The sequence below is a fragment of the Bufo bufo genome, chromosome 9, assembly GCF_905171765.1.
Source record: "Bufo bufo chromosome 9, aBufBuf1.1, whole genome shotgun sequence".
Classification (NCBI taxonomy): Eukaryota; Metazoa; Chordata; class Amphibia; order Anura; family Bufonidae; genus Bufo; species Bufo bufo.
The window spans coordinates 226928023-226952976 of record NC_053397.1 but is presented as its reverse complement, the minus strand read 5'-3'; the positions used below and the strand labels follow the sequence as shown (position 1 = coordinate 226952976).

The 24954-nt window shown below is 47.8% G+C and overlaps 1 protein-coding gene across 3 annotated transcripts in view; it reads left to right on the top strand.

Moving 5' to 3' along the window:
- Positions 1-24954, top strand: part of RNF220 (ring finger protein 220) — a 215278-nt gene that overhangs the window by 179676 nt on the left and 10648 nt on the right. For 2 of the 3 annotated variants that reach the window (XM_040407386.1, XM_040407388.1), the window contains 6 exons: positions 1149-1270; positions 1545-1674; positions 11999-12095; positions 12226-12312; positions 13013-13068; positions 13203-13281. In XM_040407386.1, the coding sequence (XP_040263320.1) occupies positions 1149-1270; positions 1545-1674; positions 11999-12095; positions 12226-12312; positions 13013-13068; positions 13203-13281 (571 nt within the window). The remainder of the gene's footprint in view (positions 1-1148; positions 1271-1544; positions 1675-11998; positions 12096-12225; positions 12313-13012; positions 13069-13202; positions 13282-24954) is intronic. The other variant, XM_040407387.1, reaches the window with a different exon arrangement.

The window sequence follows — 24954 nt, the reverse complement described above, 5'->3', positions numbered from 1 at the left end:
TTTGGGACTGTGGCATCGTTGTACTTTATCTGGTTTGCAGGCTGCTGCTGCATTGTCTTTTTTCCCCTCTGTTTTCAGCCATGGCTGCGTGTACCTGCGCATTGGGAGGTGCTGACTAACCCCCTTTTCTTTCCTGTCCTGAGGATAAGTCCTCAATATAGATAAAGCTGACAACCCCTTTAAGCACATTCAGGGCCTTAGATGATTTTACTTTGAGGGTCGGGCAACCCCTTTATGGGGAGGGAGCAGACCACTGCCCCCTTGTTTGGCGGCGTGTCCCAGATTTCGTCAGTCTTTGAAGAGTTAGCAATGATCCATGGCTGCTGAGGAAAGTGTTGACCTTTCAGTCCATGTTGTAATTGCTTTCCTCTCCTTGTAGTAATAGACGGGGCGCAGCCGTTACACCCTGAATCCACACCGTCTGATGTTCAGACTTTTCTCTAAGTAACGGTCGCATTATGACGGCTCCGGGCAGAATAATGAGACCTCAGAGCCGCTGTTTTCCATGGAGCTGACGCTCCGCAGCATCCTCCCAGCTCCAACCAGTAGGATTCATGTTTCTTCACTTTTGATTAGTGGGAGAAGGTGGGATATGTTGGAAGATGACAGGAGATTAGGGCTGAGGGGTTTGTCAGCTAATTAGTCGGCCTATCAGCATTAATTAGTCACATGGGCTCTGCCTCGCGGGCCTTGTGAGCAGCTCCCCTCCGGAAGAGCGAGACGGTCACCCTGTGCCTTTGGGATCCTCTTATCTGGTGACATTTTGGCTGTGTTCACATGGATTTGATTCTTGGTGCACCCACAGCCCAGCAGCTTTACCGGGCTTTCAGCCCTCTGTTCAGATGTTGCAGACAAATCTGCACAGGATTGGGGATTGCTGTGGATGTCACCGTGGGTGTTGCATACAGTCGAATCTGCCCCCCATGTACAGAGAGCCTAAGGGCGCAGTCACGTCTGCTGCAGTGCTATCTCTTGCAGATTTGCCAGCGGGTTTCCCCATGTTCACCACAAGATGAGCTGTTTCTTTCTAATAATCGGTTCACAGCGAGATTTCTAGGGATTCTTGTGCAGATTCTACATAATGTCCTCTGTGATATGAGACGTACTTATGAGAGCTTTTCCTTTCTTTCTGTCTTCTGCTCTGGCAGCCCGGATTGGAAAGATGAAACGACGAAAGCAAGATGAGGGACAGGTATGTCCGCTCTGCAGTCGGCCATTGTCTGGATCCGAGGAGGAGATGAGTAGACATGTGGAACTGTGTCTGGCTAAGGTAGAGGATCAGGGAGGCCTTTCTAGCCCCCACTATCTTCTGTCACTTCCCTGTCTAGATCACTTCTCCTTCCTAACCCTCGGCCTGTATGGAGTGTCAGCTCTGCTGCCCCTTTCTCTCTTCCTCTTCACTCTGCTGCTGGAGGCCTCGTATCTTCTAACACTTTGTAGTGCTGCTGATGTCGTCAGCCGCCCTGTCTCCAGCTCTAGATTAAAGTTTACCATACTGCTTACATTGTCTTCTTCTCACTGGTCAACTTCTTTCTCTCACGCAGCGCGAGACCTGCATGAATGAAGACGACTCTGTAGACATTGAGAATGAGAACGGCCATCGGTTTGAGGAGTATGAGTGGTGCGGACAGAAGAGGATTCGGGCCACTACTCTCTTAGAAGGGGGATTCCGTGGTACGTATGGCTTTAGGTCTCCTCCCACCATGACGGGCTCTCTGCACCCAGTGTGTGCTGGGAATTGGTTAACCTCAGGCTCTGTTCACGCCATCTTAAGATCCTGGCATGGAAGGTCCAGACGTATCCCATCTTGTTGAATACAGTTAGCGCACGCTGACAGGATCCTGCGCTGTATACGTTATTCTGTACTACATATTTAGGATTAATTTAGTTTCTCATCTTCCACCGTCCATGGCAGCTGCTCTGGCTCTCTTGGTTCAGGTCGGTGTCGCGCACATCTATCTGTACGTTATAGACGCTGCTCGCAAGCTGGAGCTGTATATGTTTAGATAGAAATAACTGTTCACTCTTCCCAGGAACAGCAGTTCTATTGTTAGAGGGCATGCTTCCAGGAACCATGTCGTATCCCTCATCCTGGTGATGAGACATTTGTCGCCTATTAAAGTCATTGTCCCATCTCGCCATTTCCATGGCCAGGATGAAACTAAGCACTTACCAGCGGAGGCAGAGTTACGGAAGCTGTCAAGAGGCCATAACTAGTGGGGGGCTACACCATCAGATTGGGAGCTACAGAAAGGGGTGCGCTGGCCATTTCCGTAACTCCAGCCGTTGCAGCCTGGACAACCACTTTAACCCCCTACATACATGTTTGGCAGAGGTCTGCCCTTTAAAGATGGCGCCTGCTCCATAATGGAGGGGGCACCATAGCCGCTGGATTTCTGCTTGTGGCAATGCTCTGTAAAAATATATTGAATTAAGTCACAGTAGTGTATGGGAGAAGCGTCCGGGAGGGGCCTAAAAATTATACACTGCTCAAAAAAATAAAGGGAACACAAAGATAACACATCCTAGATCTGAGTTAATTAAATATTCTTCTGAAATACTTTGTTCTTTACATAGTTGAATGTGCTGACAACAAAATCACACAAAAATAAAAAAATGGAAATCTAATTTTTCAACCCATGGAGGTCTGGATTTGGAGTCACACTCAAAATTAAAGTGGAAAAACACACTACAGGCTGATCCAACTTTGATGTAATGTCCTTAAAACAAGTCAAAATGAGGCTCAGTAGTGTGTGTGGCCTCCACGTGCCTGTATGACCTCCCTACAACGCCTGTGCATGCTCCTGATGAGGTGGCGGACGGTCTCCTGAGGGATCTTCTCCCAGACCTGGACTAAAGCATCTGCCAACTCCTGGACAGTCTGTGGTGCAACGTGACGTTGGTGGATAGAGCGAGACATGATGTCCCAGATGTGCTCAATTGGATTCAGGTCTGGGGAACGGGCGGGCCAGTCCATAGCATCAATGCCTTCGTCTTGCAGGAACTGCTGACACACTCCAGCCACAAACCGGTCATGCTGGAGGATGTTGCAGGCAGCAGAAGGTTCTCCACGGCGTCTCCAGACTCTGTCACGTCTGTCACATGTGCTCAGTGTGAACCTGCTTTCATCTGTGAAGAGCACAGGGCGCCAGTGGAGAATTTGCCAATCTTGGTGTTTTCAGGCAAATGCTAAATGTCCTGCACGGTGTTGGGCTGTAAGCACAACCCCCACCTGTGGACGTCGGGCCCTCATATCACCCTCATGGAGTCTGTTTCTGACCGTTTGAGCAGACACATGCACATTTGTGGCCTGCTGGAGGTCATTTTGCAGGGCTCTGGCAGTGCTCCTCCTGTTCCTCCTTGCACAAAGGCGGAGGTAGCGGTCCTGCTGCTGGGTTGTTGCCCTCCTACGGCCTCCTCCACGTCTCCTGATGTACTGGCCTGTCTCCTGGTAGCGCCTCCATGCTCTGGACACTACGCTGACAGACACAGCAAACCTTCTTGCCACAGCTCACATTGATGTGCCATCCTGGATAAGCTGCACTACCTGAGCCACTTGTGTGGGTTGTAGACTCCGTCTCATGCTACCACTAGAGTGAAAGCACCGCCAGCATTCAAAAGTGACCAAAACATCAGCCAGGAAGCATAGGAACTGAGAAGTGGTCTGTGGTCACCACCTGCAGAACCACTCCTTTATTGGGGGTGTCTTGCTAATTGCCTATAATTTCCACCTGTTGTCTATCCCATTTGCACAACAGCATGTGAAATTGATTGTCACTCAGTGTTGCTTCCTAAGTGGACAGTTTGATTTCACAGAAGTGTGATTGACTTGGAGTTACATTGTGTTGTCTAAGTGTTCCCTTTATTTTTTTGAGCAGTGTATATTTCTTAAAGTTTTTAAAAATATATAAGGTAACAACATATAAAAAAAATTAAAATAAAGATCCTTTATACTGCTGTGTCTCAAATTACCTAAACTATTAAAATATAAACTTATTTATTCAGTACTGTGACTGCTGTTACGGGACAAAAAACTCAAAATGGCTGATTTGACATTTTGTCGGAACTTCACCTCCTCAAAAACGCTGAATAAAAAGTGATCAAAAAGTCATACAAATTCCAAAAGACTAGATTGCCCTGCAAAAAATGAGCCCCCACTCAGCTGCATAGACACAAATATAAAAAAAAAAGTTGTGGCGGTCAGAATATGAAAAGAAAAACTTAATTTTCCCAAAGTTTAAATTTTTTTAAGTATTAAAATACAAGAAAAACTCTACAAATGTGTTATTGCTGTAATCGTACTCCCTGAAAATGAAGCAAATGGGTCGTGTTTACCGCAAACTTTTTATTTATTTTTTCCAATTCCACCCCATTGGAATTTTTTATTTTTTTTCAGCTTCCCACTACATTGTATGGAATATTTAACAGATATAGAAAGAACAACTTGTCCTGCAAAAAAACAAGCCCTCATACGGCTATGTGAACGGAAAAATAAAAAATTATGGATCTGAGAGTAAAAACTGGAAATGCAAAAAAAAACTGAAAATTGCTGCTCATGAAGGGGTTGAAGGGAAGAATACTGGTAGGACGGTTGCACACATGGCGGTCTCGCCCACCTTCTATACAGACATGTTTGGCAGGCTCCAGGTAGGAGGACTTGTTGTCCTGAGATCACACGCTGCCTTGATCTGCAGACGTAAAGGTTTTGTCGGTATCAGAACACGTCTATTGTGACTGAATGGCGCGGCAGTAAACAATCCATTCTTCAGGTCTCTGCAGCACATCGCACCTCACAGCCCCATGTGCCACAATAGAGGATCGTGTCCTGATTGATGAGGGAGCGCAGCCTTTGAGTTAAGAGCTTTGTTTGTTGTTTCTGCTGGAGAGAGAATCCGCAGAATGGATCCGAGGCCGGTAGTATCATGTGGAGGCGCTTGTCATCTCGTAAACGGCTTAACGCGGCCAGAAGAGAAGAATCCCGGGCCACGTCTAACACGCCGATCAATGCCGAGAACACACAGAGGCCTGAACTGCGGGGCGCGTGGGGCTGTCACAGCAGGCAGGTGCACACAGGAGCTTGACTCTCAGCTGACAGCCATTCTCATTTAACCCTTGCATAACGAGAGCCGTGTGCGGTCTGGAGGTGCTTCATTTAGTAACTCGGGGCCTCTCTGGGACCTGCTGTTTTTTTATTTATTATGTGGAGCCACGTCCTTGTATTCTGTGCCCCCCCCCCGTGGCAGTACCATGAACATAAGTTACAGGACAAACATAGTAAGTCCTCTCTACTAGTTGCTGGCAGCAGCACGGTGGAGGGTCGGAGTGCCCAGAATGAGCGGTATGTCAGTCTATTGATCTCACGGCATCCTCCTGCCTCCGAGCACAAGCAGCAGCGTGCTTAATGTGATTGAAAGGCAGTTTAAATGGCGATGACCTTTTCAGGGGAAATTAGATTGCCTGCCAAGAGTAGTTAGAGGGAGTGATAACGGCAGCTTCAGGAAGCTGTCCAGTCAGATTCTAGCAGAGACGTGGAGTGGGAGCCCAGCAGCAAGTGCGGTCTGTGGGATACCTGGAATGGGGGATCTGTTTCACTATCCTCAGTAGGGAGTGGTCCCGGCCCAGTGTGACCTTTGTGCCTCCATCTTGTACAGGGCTAGTTCCAGGTTATGCCGGTAACGGGACACGGAGCCTAATCCACCCTGACACTTACAACGCTCCTCGGGTTCCCCTCTTTATTGAGGAAGCCATGTCACAACCAAGCAGAAGCCGGTCGCTGGGAAATGTAGGGGCCAGGGCTCGGCAGCCGGCTCCTCTCCGTTATCATCCGCCGGCCTAAAACCGGGCAGGAAGAGCGGCTCATGAAATAGTTTCATTTGGAAAGTCTGCTTAGGATTTGAGTTTCTTTTTATCTTTCTCCAGGAGCGTCACTTGTCCCAGAAACAGGGGCCTTTAATGTGTTGGGGGCGTTGGGTCCTTACCTGAAGTAAGATTCTAGGTTTTCTAAGGTGATTGGATTTTCCGGCCTACTTGGGATACTGAATGTCCCTGTACCCCAATAATACAGAGATTCCCCCTATTGCAGGTGACAATTCTGTTACTGGACAAGGAGTTCAGTGAAAGCTCCCTTTCTACTAAACGCTGCAGCTGCTGCGGAACCTCAGTGTTCTGCAGCAGTGGCACAATGTGCCCCATCACCGCCAGCTGTTGTGGCCTCATACTACCAGTAATCGCCCTCTGCATTACCCGTCTCAGACCTGTGACTGTTCAGATGACTACACAGGAGCTTTTGCAGGGACAGAAGGTGATCGATGCCAATGTGCTGCTGCAATCTCTGCATAATTAGTATATAGTAATTCAGGTTCCATCCACCTATAGATGCTGTGTGTCCTCTGTCCAGTAGTTGCAGATGCCAGCGGTGCTGGTTAATGCCTCGGCCTCTCCCCAGCAATCTCGCCTCTCCGCGTTTCTAAATAAGCCTGGCAGGTTGTTATCCACCCATCTCTGGGCTGATTGGCCGTGCAGCTCTGTGACTTTTAATTAAAGAGCTGGAAATGTGTATAAAGCTGCCAGCAGTGACGGGTCTGGAACATGAGCTGCGAGGGAAGAGAATTTCCCTAAGGACTGCCCGGTGTAATGGAAAGTATCTCCAGCCCTGTGAACCAGGCAAGCAAAATCACGCCGTTAACCCCGTTACCAGCCCCGCTCCACATTATCCAGACAACACAATTCTAGGCACAAACCGCGAGTAACGAAGACCCGTCCGCAGTTCTCCCCGGATGAGCCACTGATCATGTAAAGCCTAATGTGTATCCGCTAATATCCCATATACTACTGCAGACCCTGAACAGGCAGGGAATGCTGGGAAATATTAAAGGGGTCTTCCGAGATTTTAATATCCGTATCTGATCAGTTGGACCCCCACCGATCAGCGGCACGTCTGTGAGCGCCGCAGCCTTCTCTGCTTTTTCTAGGCCGAGTAAGATCACGTGGCCTAGACGCAGCTCAAACCCATAGACGTGAATGGGACGGAGTGCAATGCCAAGCACGGCCACTAGTGTTGAGCGAAGCGAGCTTCAAAGGCTTCATCCGAAGTCGCTTTGTTCAAAACTTCGGAATAATACTGTACGGAGAATCGTCTCCATACAGTATTAGAATGTATGGGCTCCGGTGAGCTGAAGTAAGTTATTCACTAAGTCGGCCCTGACTTCGTAGTTTACTTTTAGTGTTTATTCCGAAGTTTTGAACAAAGCGACTTCAGGTAAAGCATCCGAAGCTCGCTTCGCTCATCACTAACGGCCAATATACAATGTATGGCGCTGTGAGAAGGCCGCAGCACTGACTGGAGCCGATCGTCAGGGGGCAGGGTGTCAGACCCACACCGATCAGATACTGATGACTAGGGATGAGCGAATCGTGAAACATCCGAAGTCACTTCGCATAATACTTCGTCTGAATACTGTATGGAGCGAGCGCTCCGTACAGTATTAGGCCTCTTGCACACGACCGTATGTATTTTGCGATGACATCCGTGTGCATTCCGTATTTTGCGTAACGGAACAGCCGGCCCCTAATAGAACAGTCCTATCCTTGTCCATAATGCGGACAATAATAGGACATGTTTTATTGTTTTGCGAAATGTAAATACGGAAACGGAATTTATTTTTATTTATTTTTTTTGCTGAATCATTGAAATGAATAGTTCTGTATGCGGTCCGCAAAAAAAAACCTGAATGGCAAGGGAATGAAAATACGTTTGTGTGCATGAGGCCTTAGAATGTATTGGCTTCTATTGGTAGAAGAGTTCGGGAAATGTTTTTTACAGTATAAATTAATTTCTGAAGTTATTACCTAAAGTCTCGCGAGAAATCGCAAAGAAATAACTTCGGCTCATAGGAGCCAATACATTCTAATACTTCAAACGACGTATTATGCAAATCTACTTCGGATGTTTCATGACCTAAGGATAGGTCATCAGTAAAAAAAACAAAAAACTTTTGACTTTGAAGCAACCAAATAGTGAGTACAGCTCTGGAGTATAATACAGGATGTAACTCAGGATCAGTACAAGATAAGTAATGTATGTACACAGTGACTGCACCAGCAGAATAGTGAGTGCAGCTCTGGAGTATAATACAGGATGTAACTCAGGATCAGTACAGGATAAGTAATGTATGTACACAGTGACTGCACCAGCAGAATAGTGAGTGCAGCTCTGGAGTATAATACAGGATGTAACTCAGGATCAGTACAAGATAAGTAATGTATGTACACAGTGACTGCACCAGCAGAATAGTGAGTGCAGCTCTGTAGTATAATACAGGATGTAACTCAGGATCAGTACAGGATAAGTAATGTATGTTCACAGTGACTGCACCAGCAGAATAGTGAGTGCAGCTCTGGATTATAATACAGGATGTAACTCAGGATCAGTACAGGATAAGTAATGTATATACACAGTGACTGCACCAGCAGAATAGTGAGTGCAGCTCTGGAGTATAATACAGGATGTAACTCAGGATCAGTACAGGATAAGTAATGTATGTACACAGTGACTGCACCAGCAGAATAGTGAGTGCAGCTCTGGAGTATAATACAGGATGTAACTCAGGATCAGTACAGGATAAGTAATGTATGTACACAGAGACTGCACCAGCAGAATAGTGAGTGCAGCTCTGGAGTATAATACAGGATGTAACTCAGGATCGGTACAGGATAAGTAATGTATGTGCACAGTGACTGCACCAGCAGAATAGTGAGTGCAGCTCTGGAGTATAATACAGGATGTAACTCAGGATCAGTACAGGATAAGTAATGTATGTACACAGTGACTGCACCAACAGAATAGTGAGTGCAGCTCTGGAGTATAATACAGGATAAGTAATGTATGTGTCAGTCCTTGGCTCAGACTCTTTGTTCTTGCAGTCAGTGGCCCCGGGTCCCTTACCGATAAAAACTTCTGATTTGTTAAATGTTTTATAAAATGATTGTACATGACCCCTCTGATTGTGACGCGCTGAGGACTATGTTGGCGCTATATAACTAGATTATTAATGACGTGTGATGTAAAGCACTTGGGTAGCTTCTTCTGGCTTCTCAGCTCTGTCCTTCCTACAGGATGTTGGTGCAGTGGCGCCCCCCAGAGGAGCAGAGAGGTTTTCTGGTCCCTGGTAGTGGAGTATGAAGGGTTGGGGTCGGTGCCAGCTGCTGGCAGTGTTTTCTGGTATTGGAGGAATTGCTCTCGGTCACGAGTGAACAGGCGAGGAGAAGCCGGCGGATTATTTGTTGTGTTTTACAGCCGAGGCTGCAGGTGTGGGGAGTCGCACTCCTGGCTCGCCGCCAGCTCCGCTTTTGAATCAATATGCTGATTAATTGATTAAATTAACAGGGAATTTCATTCTGCTGGCTGGGTCATAAAAAATCTAGTTTAGGGTTAAAGAGACGCGTTTTTTTTCCCTTCATAATGAAATTTAGCATTTCAACACTTGAATATTTTCACTTCTCCCCTTCAAAAGCAGAAAGCTCTGGGCATGTCATTAATTACTTAAAGGAGGCCGCTCCGGGGGCTGCTGTGGGGCTTGGGGTCTTGTGTATGACTTCCAGCTGTTCAGTAAGGAGCTGCGTTGAGTCCTCAGGTGCGGACATTTCCCCTTCTGCTTTAGATTTTGTGTTTGATTGCCCGAGTTGCTAAACTACTCTGATCCCCTTCCTGTCAGCGCTACTTATTTCCCCAGAATTGTGACTCGCTCCCTTTATTGTGGAGATTTTACTCTCCATGATGTTTTACTTGGGGTCTAGGAACCTGCGGTTTAGTGCTTAGACGTGGACCCACCACCTGCAGCCGTCCCTGCAAACCCTTGGTTCTTTTTCCATTGCCCCTTGCCCTTTTCATCATGCTATTGATACCAATGGCACATAGATGCGGGGCACGTCAGCATTTCAGGAGGTGTCGGTGGCTCGGAGGTCTCCTGCTATTGATCAGTCCTGAATTGTCTTCTGCTAGGATGTAGTTTTGTCCTTGTAAATCCGGGATTGGTTAGGGGGGGGTCGTCACTGCACTCCGTTACAGAACGGTAAGTTGATTTGCGCCAGGCAGCCGGAGTCCGCCATCTCAGAGGCGCGGGGTGTAAGTGATCTTGATGGGTGCGCTGTGATTGATCGGAGGAGTTTGTCTCCTGACTGTCAGGAGGTTTATAGAGGTGCCAGTCACCGCAGCTTCTGAAATTGCCTCTGCCTGCGAGCGATCAGTCGAGGAGACAGGCCGCAACTTTGTTGTGCTGTGTGTTTGTGCGGACCCCGAGCCCCCGGGTCAATCTTTATTATCCTTTCCGTGAACGTCCTGCTTTATTTATTTACTCTGCAGAGCTCGCCCAGGATGGGATCAGCCCTCCGCACCTTTTAATTTCTGTAGATTAATTGGGACGGACATAAATTCTGACCCTTTGTTTTCCATTTATAGTTAGCAGCAGATTGCACTTCACTCCTCAGTAAAATAATGGGGCAGAGAAGTGGGCGCCCCCTGACAGCCGCGCGACTGCCGCATTATACACGAAAAGGGTACGTTTGTCTCCTTCATCGAACTCCTTAGGCCTGGCTCAGACAGTGGCAGTGCAGCCTCGAGTCCCAGAATCCTTCAAGGGAAGCGACCACTGATCACCACAGGGTTCATCATGAGCCGAAGGGTATGTTGGGCGCAGGTTTCAGTTCAGATTTCTGTGCCAAATCTGCGCTGTTTTCAGTGGGAGACCGTTTTTCCGCTGGCTTCTTGAAGATGGCGGGGTTACTGTTTGGACCCAAAGCCGCAGTGGGAGCCTGCTCGTGGTTTAGCTGCCATCAATAGAGATAAACCTAGAGCGGGTCCACGGCAGAATCTTCCGCACAGCGCAGTGGTTTCTCCTGGGTGATAGGCAATGGATTTGTCACAGACAGAACTGAGACGTACCCGTAGCTTTAAGGTGATGCCTGTAAGGGAAAGGTCCCTGATGCTGTGCCGCAGGTCTGCGAGACATGTTTACGGAGGCCGTGCAGACAGATACATCTGTTTCTGGCTTTTATGTTCCTTTTAGAAGAAATAAAAGTATAAGAATTATTAATTAGCGCCTGTGCGATGTGACGGCTGTTAAATGCGCTTGTCTCGCAGGCAATTGCGCCTCTATCCCAATTATACATCTGTGCGGCTTGTAACCGGATGGACTCTTTTGATTTGCGCTTCTGACCTTTAGATTTTCCTGTTCAGGTCACCGTTCTGATCATCCGTACACATGTATTGCTCGTGTAACCAGGTTGATTGCAGAGTTTTACAAAGGTCATGCTGTTCCTGCGCGATGTCTGGCAATGGAGGTGATGGGGTGGACGCTGCGCACTGTCAACAAGGCCCGTTACAGACATGGGCTCCGAATCCATTTCTCTTTCTTCGTAACTGCTCACAAATACACGCTAGCTTTGGCCACCGGCTCGGAGTTGAGCGCTTTCAGACGTCAAATATTTGAACAGCTGCTGTACGTTTTCACTGGCGCGCACACAGAGGCGACAGCAGGAAATCAGGGGTCAACCTCCACGGGGACACGGCTTAAAACTGTCACCAAATGTGTAACACTGGCAGGATACGCCGAACGTCGGCCGCTTCACCTTGGCTTCCAGGAATGGTTGTCGGGCAGCACCTGCGGCTTGTGCATTGCTTTATGAGCCCATTAATCACCGTTATGATCTGTTCACAAATTAAATTAGTGGCTGCGCTGCGTTATTGTGGATCGTTATTTCATTGGTTGCTTCTTGTGTTTGGTGTAATCGTTGTAGTAATCCGGAGGGGCCCCACGGGCTTCGCCTTTCTGTACCCGCCTGGTGTGTCCATGGTTTCAGCACCTCCACCTTCCTCATGTGTCTGCTGATCTGCGGGCTGTCATACATGTCAGTCGATGTGCTGAGCTCTTCCCATTGCATTGCAAGTTATTAAGTTAATGAAGTAACTCTTGTTAAACGTGTTTTGTGCTTAATTTCTCAGGAACTGGATTTATAATGTGTAGTGGCAAAGAAACGCACGACAGCGACGCTGATCTGGACGTTGACGGGGATGACACCCTGGAATATGGAAAAGCACAGTATCCTTTTGTAGGAGTTTTGTGTGGATGACCCCCAGTTCTCCTGTGTCGTTCAGTGAGACCTTTCCCTCCGATCTGATCGGCCATGGTGCTTTCCATTACTTGTTTTCCTTGACGACCTGTCCTTTAGGTACACAGAGGCCGACGTCATCCCATGTACTGGAGAAGAACCGGGAGAAGCCAAGGAAAGAGAGGCGCTCCGGGGTGCAGTACTAAAGTGAGACCTGTTCCTCCATCTTATTCTTCATGTGCCGGATGGTGATAAGTGAGGGAGGAGATAGAGCGCAGCTGTATAGACCATCCGTAGGGGTTAATAAACCATAGCCATTGTATGAAGTTCAGCCTCTGTGTGATAGACTCCGGTCTTCAATTCCACACTTCGGAAGGGCTTCTGTTCTCCCCAGGTGCGTCCCCCACTGGGACATACTCGGGGTTGTGGCAACTTGTAAATTAAACCTGTCGGGGGGGTTCCAGTCACTGAGACCCTGAAGGATCAAAGGAACAGGCGATCTTGTCTGCTGCATCCCCGTGTGATTAGAGCAGTGGACTGCGCGCTGCTCTTCCATGTCTATGGGACTGCAGGCGAGTACACGGCTCCGCTATCTCCAGCAGTCCTATAGAGATGAATGGTGCAGCAGTGGACATGCTCACCTACTGCTCCATACATGTGGGGGAGACAGATACTGCGTGCTGTGTATCATCCTGGGCTCTTATCAGGTCAGGGGATATGTTTATAACTTGGCACAACCCCTTTAAGCTGGTTATGCACATTAGATGAATGTCCGATATGGGGGGAAAGAAGGGTCAGGCAGTTGGATTTCAGCATGCCCGATCTTTTCAACCATAATCCTCTCCACCAGTGCTCCAAAAATTCCAGCTTTTCTAAAGATTTTTATTTTTTTGCTTCTTACTGACAGCGGTGGAACACCCAGCGCCAGAATAACGACGGAGTTCTCCAAATGGAGCAACGACGGTAAGTGCAAGACCCTGGGAGGAGCAGCCAGGGAAACCTCGCCGTCCAGCGTGGATTAAATGTGGTCACGTCCGGGGGCCCCTCTCCTGTGAGGACTCTGTGTTGGATTGACTTTCTTTCTAACTTTGTTGCAGAAATGCCGTCTACGAGTAACGGGGAGAGCAGTAAACAGGAAGCCATGCAGAAGACGTGCAAGAACAGCGACATTGAGAAGTGAGTGGTCACCCACTGTCTTAAAGGGGGTTACCGGTTTCATGTAAATGGAGCTGTTTTCTCATTGTATGGGGGAAAGGTCTGGAACTTTCTAGGGTTTTTAGATAGATTTTTGGCTCCGACACATTCTAAAATACTTTGGCACAGATTTACTAAAGTAGCACATCATCTTAAAGAGGTTATCCAACCCCTATAATGACCCCTCTAATGCTCGGACGCCTCATATAAGTTATACTTGGCCCCTGTCGCTGGATGTTTTGATCCGCTCGATGGGGAGACGCAGTGACCGTGCGTGGAGCAGGAGCGACACGGGGTAAGTATGATGGGCATGGGGTTATTATAGAGGTTGGATAACCCCTTTAAATAGACCCTGTCCACAAGTCCTTTTAGGGCAGATGGATTTGATGGGACCTTCCTCTAGAAGCCAGAGCAGTCACTAACCAGCGGCGGCTCTGGACTGCTGACGTACGATATAGCTGACGAGCAGTACTGTGCCGCGGCTTCTGTCAGGAGTTGTCTCAGACCCCAGACCTGCCGTGGCATCGCCCATATTAGACTATTTTCACACTAGCGGTTTTGCTGGATCCGTCTTGGATCAGCAAAAACTTCCGTCATGATGATTCAACCATCTGCGTCCGTTATGAATGGCTCCGGTTGTATTATCTTTAACATAGCCAAGACGGATCCGTCATGAACTCCATTGAAAGACAGTGGGGGGCGAATCAGTTTTCTATCCGTCCCCATTGCACCACATCGCGGAGAGAAAAATGCCGCCTGCAGTGTTCTGTCCGCGATGGGGACGCAACCAAACGGAATGGAATGCATACTGGTGCATTCCGTTTCATTCCGTTCAGTTTTATCCCCATTGACGATGAATGGGGACAAAACGGAAGCGTTTTCCGCTGCAATTGAGATCCTATGACAGATCTCAGTAGCGGAAAGTGAAAGTAGCCTTAAAGGGATTGTCTTTGGTGAGGCAGCCACTTACTGGAATATGCTTTGTAACGAAGGCTATTAGAAACCACTATTCGGTGATTAGTAATCCGTCCCTCTCGTGTTGTGTGATGGAGACTGGTTTTTACCCTCAGGGTAGGATGTTGTGGCTGCCGGTCCGTAGTACAGAGCATCCAGAGGAAATCGCCAGTCCTTCCTCTTTACAATTGATATAGAGTGAAAGCGGCCGTGCCCCCATTTATCACCCTTGTCCCGGCAGCGTGCTGTAGTCATCCGTCCTCCGTCCCGTGAGAGACTCTTATTACTATCCTTGGAAGACTGGATTTTCCTGTAATAAATAGTCCCATCCTCGGTGTATCTGCCGGGCCGGACACATCGCCCCAGGTGTATCTGTGCAGGAGTGTCAGTGACATGAATTGATCACAAAGCTCCAGCCTGATGTGTATTCAAAGGGGAAGGGACCACGTACCATCTGCTCGCTAACTACTCCGGCGCTGAGCCGTGATATATGGCGACCCGGCCCGGCAGGCTAAATTGATTCATCTCCAGTTTCTGTTTCTTAATCTGGAGCTAAATTGGTTTCATTTTTCTTGTTTGGCGCTGAGAGCGGTGGAGGCGTCGAGCTCTGTAGGCCAGGCCCTGAGCAGCTTCATTTTTCATAACTCTCACTTTTCTGTTTTTCTTTTCTTTTTTTTGTAAACTGCACCATTATTGATCGTTCCACGTTTAGCCTCCTGATTAACATTTACCAAAACAAATGCGTTGGGTAAGCCGAGCTTCATCACCGGTGTCACCGCGCCTTCTCTCTTCTTGAACGATCACCTCCCTGTGAAAATCTACTCCCAGTCATTATGCATCTTGCACTTACATCATGGCGCGGCCGCTCAGAACTAATGAGGCGTTTTACGTGCAGCACTCGCTCAGCATTGATCCCCACACACCAAAGTCTGCAGCTCGGAAGCACAATTCTGTAATTTACCAATGAATTCAGCAAGTTGGCGTTAGGTCTGTTCCCGTCTGGACATTCATCCATCCACAGGAGATGCCATAAATGGTCCCATCTCTGCCTCTCACCCACTCCTATCTCCAGAGCAGGACCCGTTCACGCCCTGCCGTGAGTGGTGATGTGGCCGCACACACGCAGCTCCCTCCATTATGTGCTATGGGACTTCTGAGAACAGAAGAGCACCTGTCGGACCGTCGTGGCATATCCTGTGTCCAGGCGGGACCAACCCTCCAGTCTATGGCTCTCCAGCTGTGGTTAAAGGGGATGTCCAGGCTTTTTAATATTGATGACCTATCCTCAAGATAGGTCATCAATATCAGATCGGCGGGGGTCCGACACCCAGCGACCCTGCCGATCAGTGTGCACGTGCCGTCTCTTGTCCTGCCAACTGCTGCTGTCCCATAGACATACAGGAAGCGAGATGGGAGACGGCGCGTGTGCACTGCGCGCACAGTCTCCTCATACAGCTGATTGGTGGGGGTGCTGGATGTAGGACCCCCGCTGATCTGAGATTAATGACCTATCCTGAATATAGGTCATGAATATTAAAAGCCCAGACAACCCCTTTCATCTACAGCTGAAGTTCAAGCAGCACTGGTCAGGGCATGGTGGGAGTTTGCTCTCTTTTCAGTCAGACCTGGAGCTGACGGGCTCCTTATCTCTGATCTGACATTATACACAATCATTCTAGCTCCGTTTTTATCTTGCTGGGGCTCAGATAAGTGTTTATGACCTGTCCGTAGTTTAGAGATCAGGGTTATTAGATGACAGAACAAAGTGAAAGCACCGGTCACACGGCTAGAAAAACAGTTAACCCTTTGTGACAGAACGGCTCAATATTTTTAATAAAGGCTAGTCTGGGCATGGTGAAAGTTGTAGTTTTGCAGCAGCTGGAGAGGTTACAGGACCGGGATCTTAATTCAATTTGTCACTGCTCAGTTTTTTGTTTTTTTTTCCGCCAGACTAGATTGCGGGCCATAGGAAGTGTTTCGGGGTGACTTGCCCACCGGGTCACCTCCCATTTGTTTTGCTCAATTTTGTGTTGTCATAAATTCATTCCAGCCGGTGGCGGTCGATCACTTTATCTCAGTCACGGCAGGGAACGGCTCTTCCCGGCATGATGTATGACACGAAATGTCTCCGCCAGCCTCCCCATGAATCACTCCAGCTGTTTGGTGTCAGCATTAAAGCAAACAGGACAAGGGCAGCGCGAGCGGCGAGCGCTATAGGAAGAGACATGACGTACGGATGTTTATTTAATAATTCTCTAATATTTCCAGCGCTGGTGTGGCAGGACCTCCAGAAGTGACGAGGGAGGGTGCGGAGGACGGTGGGTGGAACAGGAGACTCTAATCTGCTGGGGTGGGTCATCCATCACCGCGACAAGATCATTAATCAGGTGGAAGGAAAAAGAGGGCTGCTGTGGGAAAGGGGCTGCGCGGATTACAGCCACCATGGGGGGGGGACCCGGAACCTCAAAGAAATGGATGGATTTAACCCCTTAAGGATAGCCATATTATGAGCCTTCAGGACCGAGCATTTTCTCTTCCGATTTTCATTATCAACTTCTTCCAGGAGCCATGACTTTTATTGCTGACGATAAGGGTACATTCACACGACCGTGTAATCCTTTCCGTTTTGCGGTCCGCAAATAACGGAACCGCGTGTCCGCATTTTGCGGACAAATGACTTCCATTGGTGTTCCGCATGTCTTCCGTTTTTTTACGGTCCACAAAAAAATAACAGAAGGAAAAAAATATATATAAAAAATTATTAAGGATCCGGAAACGGATCCGCAAAAAACGGATGACATACGGAAACCATTCTGTATGTCATCTGCAATTTGCGGATCCATTGACTTGAATGGGCCTGCGGACCGATCTGTGCGGACAATAGTAGTACAAGCTTCATATTTTTGTGAACTAGAAATGTGGAAACACGGATGCGGACATTTTATTCACCCATAGAAATGAATGGATCCGCATCTATTCCGCAAAATGCGGATCAGACGCGGATAAAATTATATGGTCGTGCGAATGTACCCTAAGGCCTCTTGCACACGAACGTATTTTCATTCATTTTTTTGCGGACTGTATACGGAACCATTCATTTCAATGGGTCCGCAAAAAAAACGGAAGGTACTCCGTGTGCATTCCTTTTGTGTATTTCTGTTCCGTAAAAAAAAAATAGAACATGTCCTATTATTTTCCGCATTACGGACCAGGATACGACTGTTCTATTAGGGGCCCGGTGTTCTGTTCCGCAAAATATAGAATGCACACAGATGTCCTCTTTTTGCGGAATCCGTTTTTTGTGGGCTGCAAAATACATACAGTCGTGTGAAAGAGGCCTAAATCAGAAATGATATAACATTGTGCCGCTGCGTTCAGAGCCTCAACGCTTTACTTATCTGTGGGGGGGGTTTGCTACCATGTTGGGGGACACATAATTGCTTTAGTGAGACTTATTTTCACGCCATGTACAAAACAGTTTAATTATTTTTTTCTTTTTTTTTTTCGATGGGTTTTTACTACTGCAGTGTTACTACCTGTTGGCGCCACTTTAAAGATGGCACCCGCTCATATGTGCCGCGGGTACCATAGCTGCCAGGTTTCTGCGGTTTCAAACAGCAGAGACCCGTGCTGGGCGTACGCGAGCCTGTACTAATAAAATAGAACATTATTTATCCCATACTGTGAATGGCATAAGGAAAGAAAATGGCCAATTTGGCATTTTTTGTCACTTCACCTCCCCAAAAAATTTTTTATAAAAAGTGATCAAAAAGGCGCACACACATCAAAATGCTATCACTGAAAAGTACAGATCACCCTGCAGAAAATGAGCCCTCACACGGCTCCATACACAGAACTCCAAAAATGGAAGAATATGGCGATCCAAAGGAAAAATGGATTTCTTTTCCCCGGTATTAAAGGGACTCTGTCACCACTTTCTAACCCCCCCTTTTTAAAAGTATTGTTCTCTCCGTGGCGCCCTTGTGATTACAAAGGTGTTGTTATAACATAAATTCGCCGTCTCGTTTTGATAAAAATACCTTTTATCTAACCTGTCAATCTTGTGGATAAGGTGCCCAGGGCGTTTCTGAAGCTGCCGCCCGCCGCCGCCCCCGTTGGTGCCCAGCTCCTCCCCTGATCCTTTCAGCGCCGCCTGAATGTAAAGAAATCCGCCTCCGGCTCTCGCTCAGTGCCCCCTCCTCCTTTTGAAAGATCCCGCGCGTGCGCACAGGCCTGTGCCTGATGCGCCCGTGCGGACATTTAGAATCAGCCTCATTGAGCGAAGTGCGCATGCGCGCACTTCGCTCAACCTCCTCATAAGACGAGCACTGCAGCCAGCCACTCAGAGCCTGCCAAGCGCTGTATGGAGCCGCAGGCTCTGAGTGGCTGGCTGCAGTGCTCGTCTTATGAGGAGGTTGAGCGAAGTGCGCGCATGCGCACTTCGCTCAATGAGGCTGATTCTAAATGTCCGCACGGGCGCATCAGGCACAGGCCTGTGCGCACGCGCGGGATCTTTCAAAAGGAGGAGGGGGCACTGAGCGAGAGCCGGAGGCGGATTTCTTTACATTCAGGCGGCGCTGAAAGGATCAGGGGAGGAGCTGGGCACCAACGGGGGCGGCGGCGGGCGGCAGCTTCAGACCTTCAGAAACGCCCTGGGCACCTTATCCACAAGATTGACAGGTTAGATAAAAGGTATTTTTATCAAAACGAGACGGCGAATTTATGTTATAACAACACCTTTGTAATCACAAGGGCGCCACGGAGAGAACAATACTTTTAAAAGGGGGGGTTAGAAAGTGGTGACAGAGTCCCTTTAAAATGGCAGAAAAACAATATAAATGTGGTATCACTGTAATCGTACTGACCCGGAGAATGAAGAGAACAGGTCAGTTTTATCTCATAGGGAATAGTGTAAAAACAAAACCCATAAAACTATATAAATGTGGTATCTCTGTAATCGTACTGACCCAGAGAATGAAGGGAACAGGTCTGTTTTATCTCATAGGGAATAGTGTAAAAACAAAACCCATAAAACTATATAAATGTGGTATCTCTGTAATCGTACTGACCCAGAGAATGAAGGGAACAGGTCTGTTTTATCTCATAGGGAATAGTGTAAAAACAAAACCCATAAAACTATATAAATGTGGTATCACTGTAATCGTACTGACCCGGAGAATGAAGAGAACAGGACAGTTTTATCTCATAGGGAACGCTGTAAAAACAAAGCCCATAAAACTATATAAATGTGTTATCACTGTAATCGTACTGACCCGGAGAATGAAGAGAACAGGTCAGTTTTATCTCATAGGGAACGCTGTAAAAACAGAACCCATAAAACTATATAAATGTGGTATCACTGTAATCGTACTGACCGGAGAATGAAGAGAACAGGTCAGTTTTATCTCATAGGAAACGCTGTAAATACAAAACCCATAAACTATATAAATGTGGTATCACTGTAATCGTACTGACCCGGAGAATGAGGGGAACAGGTCAGTTTTATCTCATAGAGAACGCTGTAAAAACAAAACCCATAAAACTATATAAATGTGGTATCTCTGTAATCGTACTGACCGGAGAATGAAGAGAACAGGTCAGTTTTATCTCATAGGGAACGGTGTAAACACAAAACCCATAAAACTATATAAATGTGGTATCACTGTAATCGTACTGACCGGAGAATGAAGAGAACAGGTCAGTTTTATCTCATAGGGAACGCTGTAAAAACAAAACCCATAAAACTATATAAATGTGGTATCACTGTAATCGTACTGACCGGAGAATGAAGAGAACAGGTCAGTTTTATCTCATAGGGAACGGTGTAAACACAAAACCCATAAAACTATATAAATGTGGTATCACTGTAATCGTACTGACCGGAGAATGAAGGGAACAGGTCAGTTTTATCTCATAGGGAACGCTGTAAAAACAAACCCCATAAAACTATATAAATGTGGTATCACTGTAATCGTACTGACCCAGGGAATGAAGGGAACAGGTCAGTTTTATCTCATAGAGAATGCTGTAAATACAAACCCCATAAAACTATATAAATGTGGTATCTCTGTAATCGTACTGACCCGGAGAATGAGGGGAATAGGACAGTTTTATCTCATAGAGAACGCTGTAAATACAAAACCCATAAAACTATATAAATGTGGTGTCACTGTAATCGTACTGACCCGGAGAATGAGGGGAACAGGTCAGTTTTATCTCATAGGGAACGCTGTAAAAACAAAACCTATAAAACTATATAAATGTGGTATCTCTGTAATCGTACTGACCGGAGAATGAAGAGAACAGGTCAGTTTTATCTCATAGAGAATGCTGTAAAAACAAAACCTATAAAACAATATAAATGTGGTATCTCTGTAATCGTACTGACCGGAGAATGAAGGGAACAGGTCAGTTTTATCTCATAGGGAACCGTGTAAAAAAACAAACATCAAACTGTGGCTGAATTGAATTTTTTTTTTTCTAGTTTCACCCCATATTGTTTTATTTATTTTTTTGTTATTTTTTTTTACACTAGCTTCCCACTACATCATATGCAATATTAAAGGCTATGTACACCTTTTGGAGACAATATTTTTATTTATTTTTTCATTTATGATTTGCATTTTACTCCTTTTTTTTTTTTTTTTTTTTTTTTTTTTTTGGCTAAAATTTTTTTTTCAATCGGTATTTATTAAAAATATTGAGCCGTTCTGTCACAAAGAGTTACCTGTTTCTCTAGCTGTGTGACTGGTGCTTTCACTTTGTGTCGGTCATCTAATAACCCTGATCTCTGAACTACTGAGAGTCATAAAGACTTATTTAAAAGAAATGTCTCACCAAAAAATGTAACTCCTAGTAAACCAGATAGTGGCACGTCTCCTTTTTTTTTCTAATCTGTTTTTATTTTCTGATTGTTTATTTTTATTTCCCCCACATTGTTATGGGGGCGGCCATCTTGCCTGAGCCATTCTTAACAGCATTTAGAAAGCATTAAAGGGCGTCTGTCACCTCCATATGGCCATATACAGCACTTAGGGCTCTTTCACACTTGCGTTCTTTTCTTCCGGCATAGAGTTCCGTCGTCGGGGCTCTATGCCGGAAGAATCCTGATCAGTTTTATCCTAATGCATTCTGAATGGAGAGAAATCCGTTCAGGATGCATCAGGATGTCTTCAGTTCCGGAACGGAACGTTTTTTGGCTGGAGAAAATACCGCAGCATGCTGCGCTTTTTGCTCCGGCCAAAAATCCTGAACACTTGCCGCAAGGCCGGATCCGGAATTAATGCCCATTGGAAGGCATTGATCCGGATCCGGCCTTAAGCTAAACGTTGTTTCGGCGCATTACCGGATCCGACGTTTAGCTTTTTCTGAATGGTTACCATGGCTGCCGGGACGCTAAAGTCCTGTTTGCCATGGTAAAGTGTAGTGGGGAGCGGGGGAGCAGTATACTTACCGTCCGTGCGGCTCCGGGGGCGCTTCAGAGTGACGTCGGGGCGTCCCACGCTCATGGATGACGTGTCGCATGGATCACGTCATCCATGCGCATGGGGCGCTCTGACGTCATTCTGGAGCGCCCCGGGAGCCGCACGGACTGTAAGTATGCTGCTCCCCCGCTCCCCGCTCCTACTATGGCAACCAGGACTTTAATAGCGTCCTGGCTGCCATAGTAACACTGAACGCATTTTGAAGACGGATCCGTCTTCAAATGCTTTCAGTTCACTTGCGTTGTTACGGATCCGGCGGGCACCTCCGGCAAGTGGAGTACACGCCGGATCTGGACAACGCAAGTGTGAAAGAGCCCTTACATGGCTCTGTAGCAAAACTATGCAGGATTGTAACGAAGTTTAATTCATATGCAAATGAGCGCTCGCAAGTGCCCAGGGGCGGCGTTCAGTGTGTAGGTGCCCAGGGGCGGCGTTCAGTGTGTAGGTGCCCAGGCTGCGCTGCCTTCTTTTCACTTTACTCCTCCCCAGCCTCTTGCTTTGCCCTATCGATGAGGCAAGAGACTTGGCGGGCGGGCAAAGGCAGAGGCTGGGGAGGAGTAAAGTGAAAAGAAGGCAGCGCAGACTGGGCACCTACACACTGAACGCCGCCCCTGGGCGCCTGCACACTGAACGCCGCCCCTGGGCACCTGCACACTGAACGCCGCCCCTGGGCGCCTGCACACTGAACGCCGCCCCTGGGCGCCTGCACACTGAACGCCGCCCCTGGGCGCCTGCACACTGAACGCCGCCCCTGGGCGCCTGCACACTGAACGCCGCCCCTGGGCGCCTGCGAGCGCTCATTTGCATATTAATTAAACTTCGTTTTTTCCTGCTGGTGCAAGTCTAAAGAAAAGAACACGGGCACCGTTACCATACTGTATAGGTTTTGCTACAGAGCCATGTAAGCGCTGTATATGGCCATATGGAGGAGACAGACGCCCCTTTAAGAAAATTGCTTTACAACAGCCCCATGGGCCATAGACACAATGGTCAGGAGGGGACCTCGTTGACATGTATTGGAGAGTCTTCGGGGCATGCTCCGTGCAGAGGACATTGTACAGCGAGGTGGAGTAGATGAGCTCTGAAAGTCACCCATTGTGAATTGTGGATCCTGTCTTATCTATACACAGAGGTGGTATCATTACAGGCAGGATATGCCCGGGCCACTCGCACTGATTCTACTTAGGCTACTTTCACACTAGTGTTAATATTTTCCAGTATTGAGATCCGTCATACGGTCTCAATACCGGAAAAAAAACGCTTCCGTTTTGTCCCCATTCAATGTCAATGGGGACAAAACGTAACTGAACAGAACACAATTCTCCAAAATGCGTTCCATTCTCATAGCAGAGAGCAGCATGCTGCGTTTTTTTTTTTCCGTCCTGGGATGCGGAGCAAGACGGATCCGTCATGACCCACAATGCAAGTCAATAGGGACGGATCCATTTTCTCTGACACAATAGAAAAAGGGATCCGTCCCCCATTGAGTTCATGACTGATCCGTCTTGGCTATGTTACAGATAATACATCCGGATCCGTTCATAACGGTTGCAGACGGTTGTATTATCAGTAACGGAAGCGTTTCTGCTGATCCATGACGGATCCAGCAAAATCCTAGTGTGAAAGTGGCCTTATCTGGCTCCCCGGCACCCACATCGCTCCTGGTCCCTGCACAGCCGCCACTGCGTCTCCCCGTGAGCGGATGAAAACATCCGGTGTCAGGGAGGGGGGCAGTCAATGGTCGGCAGTGACTGGGATGAGCCTCCCTAGTGTCACCCGCGATGCTAGGGAGGCTTGTCGCCGTCACCGCCTGCCATTGGCTGAACATGCACAGGACCCTGAATAGTGGTCGGCCGATCAGCTCCGACCTCCTGCTGTTTGTGCAGGGATTAGAGTGTGACCCTGGATTATTATTTTTTATTTTTTTTGCAGTTTTCTAAAAACTTGATAATCCCTTCACACTCAGGGTCTGTAAGGTATTGGTAGAGAGCGGTCTCTCCACACACTATATAAGAAGGCAGGGCACCCTCACCCAAGACCAGGGACTACATGGTATGCCAGTATGACCACCCCCTTCTGTCCCCTGTTGGGACGCCACCATGTTGAAGTAGTCTTCACCGTCCAGGGTACAGGTCAGAAAAGACTAATCTCCAGTCTGTGACGTGGTCGAGGTAAAGTTCCTGGGTTCATTAATTCCTGGCACTGAATCGACATCCCAGGACCTCGCTCCCGTCATCACAAGGGAGAAACGAATCCCTGCCAGAGATGTTGTCTGTGAACATAGCCGGTCCTCGGCTGCCATCTTCACAGGTCATGGCCCAGTTATTCCAGAACTGTCTCTGGGGCTGATCGACCAGCTGGAAAAGCATCAGTGGAACAGACTGAGGGCATTGTGGCAGCACAACATGAGATGATTGGGTACGGATGCTGTTTCTCCCCCGTGCTGTACACTGCAGCTTTTAAATGTTGATTGTTGCTGCTACCTGCACTGATTGGGGTGCGCAGATGCTGAGATCAGACCCTTGTGCAGGTTGCCTTGAACCTTCTGCTCCTGACTTTGGGAGGTGTCTTGGTTTCGTGTGCTTCGTCCTGGATGGCCGCCGTGCGTGGGGTTTTCTGGATGGCACTTGGATTTTCCAGCAGATCGCGCTCGCACTCGGAGGAGCAGCTTAATGTTACCCTCCTCCTGTTTGTCTACCTAAAATTCCAGCCTCTGCTGCCAGGCTTGTCATCGCCTCTCGCGGCGCTGGAAGACCTTCGGGCAACACTAATAATTATTTGGATTAGGAGGAAGCTGCGTCCTGCGGTGCTGATAGCGCAGCCTCTGCCAAACCTGCCACCTAGGCCCCTATTCACATGCAGCGCCGACATAATTACCCGGAAACTGGGGTGGGGAACGGAGAGCCTAAGTCTGTAGGGGATATGTTCCCATCCCGGGTTCAGCTCGGAGTTCAAAGCTCAGGTATTGTGTGGTTCACCTGCTGACACAGCTGATGGGCTTGTTACAGTGTATCAGCGTAGGCTATCTTCAGCTGTGTGAGTGGGTCTAAGGCTTCATTGACACGTCCGTGGAACACTGTCTGCGAGATACCGGACTGGCATCCTGCTTAGTGCAGGAGCGCACGGCGTCATTGGTTGCTATAGAACATACGAGCGTGCGCTAAGCAGGATGCCAGTCCGGTATCTCGCGGACTGTGTTCCACGGATGTGTGTGACG